Here is a 3,693-nt window from a genome sequence, read left to right on the forward strand (position 1 = left end):
GAGTTTCAGGACAGCCAGGGATTTACAGAGAAACCCTGTCTCGGAAAAAAAAAAAAAAAAAAAAAAAGATTATTCTTTTAGGGCTGGGGAGTGCAGCTCAGTGGGATGGCACTTGCCTATCATTTTCTAAGGCCCTGCCTTCAATCTTCAACCCCCAAATTACTGTCTGAAGGAAAACAGATTTATCAACAATGGGAATCCAATTTTACCTCAAGAGGCCTAATAAATTCATTTTCCCTTTGAAAAAATAAACTGATAAAAGGGAAGACTTTTCAATTTTTGTTTTAGGGGCTAGAGAATGGTACAGCGGTTAAGAGCACTTGTTCATGCAGAAGACCCAGGTTCCATTCCAAGCACCCATGTGGTGGCTCACAACCTTCTGTCACTCCAGTTCCAGGGGATCCAACATCTTCTGGCCTCCAGGGCACTGCGTGCATGTGGTACACAGTCATACATGCACACAAAATATCCCCACAGGAAATAATAAAGTTAAATTAAAAAAAATAAATACAATAAAATTTTATTTTAGATAGTGTATCATTAAGTCCAGGCTAGCCACAAACTGGTATAGAGCAGAGACTGACTCTGCACTTCTCATACAGCCTTTACCTCCCAAGTTCTGGGACTGCAGGTGTGAGCCAATACAAACATGCCACACACCCTCTCTCTCCTTTCCCTTCCTCCCTCCCTCCCTTCCTCCCTCCTTTCCTTTCCTCCCTCCCTCCCTCCCTCCCTCCCTTTCTTCCTTCTGTCCTTTGAGGTGTGTGTGTTTCTACACGTGTCTGTGTGTGATAGGGTAGAGGTCAGAGGATGACTTCCAGTAATCGTTTCTCTCCTTCCATTCCATCATGCTGGCCCTGGAGACAGAACTCACCTGAGGCTTGCTGGCAAAGGCCTTAATCCAATGAGCCATCTCACCAGCCCCACTTAACTCCTTAACATTTTTACATAGTTGGATCTTTAAGTACATGACTTTTGATTCTTTGCCATAAGTGAGTTACCAAATCCCATCAGCTTTGTCCTACCCACTAATGACTCACCACAACTTTATTGAAGTCCTGAATTGCAAAATACAGGGCAATAGCAGTGAGGGCATCTGTTATCTGTCAAGAGAAAGAGGAGTAAGAGGAAACAGAACCAGGTCAGTTCAGGATACTGGATGCTGCCAGGCCTGTAGAACTCTGGGATGGTATTGCACTGACTACCCAATACCAAACTCACAATCAGGCCAGGCTCACTTAGGGAAGCAACAAATGCCCTGGACTATTGTCCAGTCAATCTGACAACCATATCTCTAGAATAGCAAGTGAAATGAAAATAAGCCAGGTGTCGAGGTACACCTGTAATCCCAGAAGGCTGAGGACCCTCATGAGTTCAGGATCACCTAGGTTACATAGTCAGACTGTCTCAAGAAACAAAACAAAGACATGTGTATGTATATTTGTGTATAAAGCTAAATAGTAGTAATACCTACTGATCTGCAAGCGTCAGGTGTACCAAGTGCCTCACACATCCCAAGTCTTGAATAAATAGCAGCCAATAAAATTAAGGAAGACTTCAGGGTTTCTCTTTTCTTTTCTTTTTCTTTCATTTGGGGGGTGGTGGTGGTGGTGTTCAAGACAGGGCTTCTCTGTGTACCCTGGCTATCCTGAAACTCTCTGTAGACTAGGCTGGCCTCAAACTCAAGAGATTCACATGCCTCTGCCTCCTGAGTGCTGAAATTAATAAAAGTGTGAGCCACCACTGCCCATAACTTATAGCTAGCGATGTTTCTTCGATCCTGACCCAGATTTTCAACTCCAGACTAATGTTTCAAGCTTCTCTGCTCTCAAAACCCACCCTGTCACCTCAATCTTCAATTCTTGTCCTTGAAAGCCTCTTCAGCCCCCTCAGAATATCTTGGCAGAATGCTTAGGAAACTCAGGATGTCCTCCAAAGTGGCAGTTAAAGCCAACCATAGAATCTTGGGGCTACAAAATTGAAGACTACATAGTCCAGAAACCAACGAGTAACAAAGAACTGGCCAGATTGCCCACCCATTCCTCATATTCCACCACCCCAAAGCCAGGGTCCAGACTAAAGACATTATTAAGGCTTGGCTTTTACTTTCTGAGAATCTCCACTTCCTGTTTTTCCTTTTTTTTTTTTTTTAAGATTTTTATTTATTTATGTAAGTACACTGTAGCTGTCTTCAGACACTCCAGAAGAGGGAGTCAGATCTTGTTATGGATGGTTATGAGCCACCATGTGGTTGCTGGGATTTGAACTCCGGACCTTGGGAAGAGCAGTTGGGTGCTCTTACTCACTGAGCCATCTCACCAGCCCCCCCCCCCTTTTTTTTCTTACACCAGGGTCTCATGATACAGCCCTGGCTGGCCTGGAACCTGCTATGACCTGGCTGGCCTCAAATTCACAAAGATCCACCTGCCTCTGCCTCCCAAGTGCTACGATTAAAGGCATGTGTCATCACACCCAGCTCTTTATTTTCTTAAAAACAAACTGTAAATACAAATCTGTGTATATAGATATTCATTTTCTTTGGAAAGATACTTACCATAAACACCAATTCTGCATAGTCAATTAGGAAATGAAAGAGGTATATTATTAATGGAGTCTGTAGGAGAAAAACAAAGATGGAAAAAAATAAGTTAAACTTTAATATAATCTATCAATTTCCAAACTGGGGATGGGAAAAACTTACTCAGCTAAAGCATCTGGTTCTTCCTGCAACAGCATCCTGTACTAATGGAAAACTTAGCATCCTAAATCACATGGCATCACTGAAACTGTCAACAACAGAGCATAGTAGAGGAAAGAACAAGGTAGAGATTTGCCTGGCACACTTGGCTTGGTGGTTTGTGATCTACTGCAGCAGACACTCCAGTAGTTGAGGTAAGAAGACAGACTGAACTTAGGAGGAGTTCAAGGCCAACCTGGGCACTTCAGTTTACCCCATCTGAAAAAGTAAATAGTGGCTAGGGATGTAGCTCAGTCCATAAGATGTTTGCTTAGGTTACATGAAATTCCAGGGCTGGTCTCCAGCCCTGCAAAACTCCAGTATGTTAGTGAGTGCTTATAATTACAGGACTTAAGTGCAGGGGGCAGGAGAGCTGGGGAATCAGAAACTCAAAGTCATCTTGGATATAGCAAGTTCTGTGCTAATCTGGACTACATGAGATCCTGCCTCAAAAATGAAAGAAAAAAAGGGAGAAGGAAGGAAGGAAGGATGGACAGGGAGGGGCTGGAGAGATGGCTCAGGGTTAAGACCACTGACTGCTCTTCCAGAGGTCCTGAGTTCAATTCCCAGCAACCACATGATGGCTCACAACCATCTGTAAAGAGATTTGATGCCCTCTTCTGGTGTATCTGTAAATATCTACAGTACACTTTTATTATATTATATTATATTATATTATATTATATATAACATTATAATTATATAATTTGTATAATATATAATAAATTGTTATAAATATTATATATTATATAATTTATTTATAAAATATAAGTTATATATTATACTTATTAAATTATTGTTATACTATATTATATAATTTATTATATATATAAAAGATGTACACCACCATGGCTGGCATCTGAAAGAAAGAAAGAAAGAAAGAAAGAAAGAAAGAAAGAAAGAAAGAAAGAAAGAAAGAAAGAAAGAGGGAGGGAAGGAGGGAGGGAAGGAAGGAA

General features: G+C 41.4%; 1 protein-coding gene across 1 annotated transcript in view; it reads right to left on the minus strand.

Moving 5' to 3' along the window:
• Pigu (phosphatidylinositol glycan anchor biosynthesis class U) overlaps positions 1 to 3,693 on the minus strand; it is an 82,380-nt gene that overhangs the window by 57,332 nt on the left and 21,355 nt on the right. Inside the window, exons 3-4 of the mRNA XM_021192865.1 lie at positions 2,555 to 2,614; positions 1,041 to 1,103 (exon numbers count right to left, since the gene is read on the minus strand). Of these exons, the coding sequence (XP_021048524.1) occupies positions 1,041 to 1,103; positions 2,555 to 2,614 (123 nt within the window). The remainder of the gene's footprint in view (positions 1 to 1,040; positions 1,104 to 2,554; positions 2,615 to 3,693) is intronic.

This window comes from Mus pahari, chromosome 3, assembly GCF_900095145.1.
Source record: "Mus pahari chromosome 3, PAHARI_EIJ_v1.1, whole genome shotgun sequence".
NCBI classification, from domain to species: domain Eukaryota; kingdom Metazoa; phylum Chordata; class Mammalia; order Rodentia; family Muridae; genus Mus; species Mus pahari.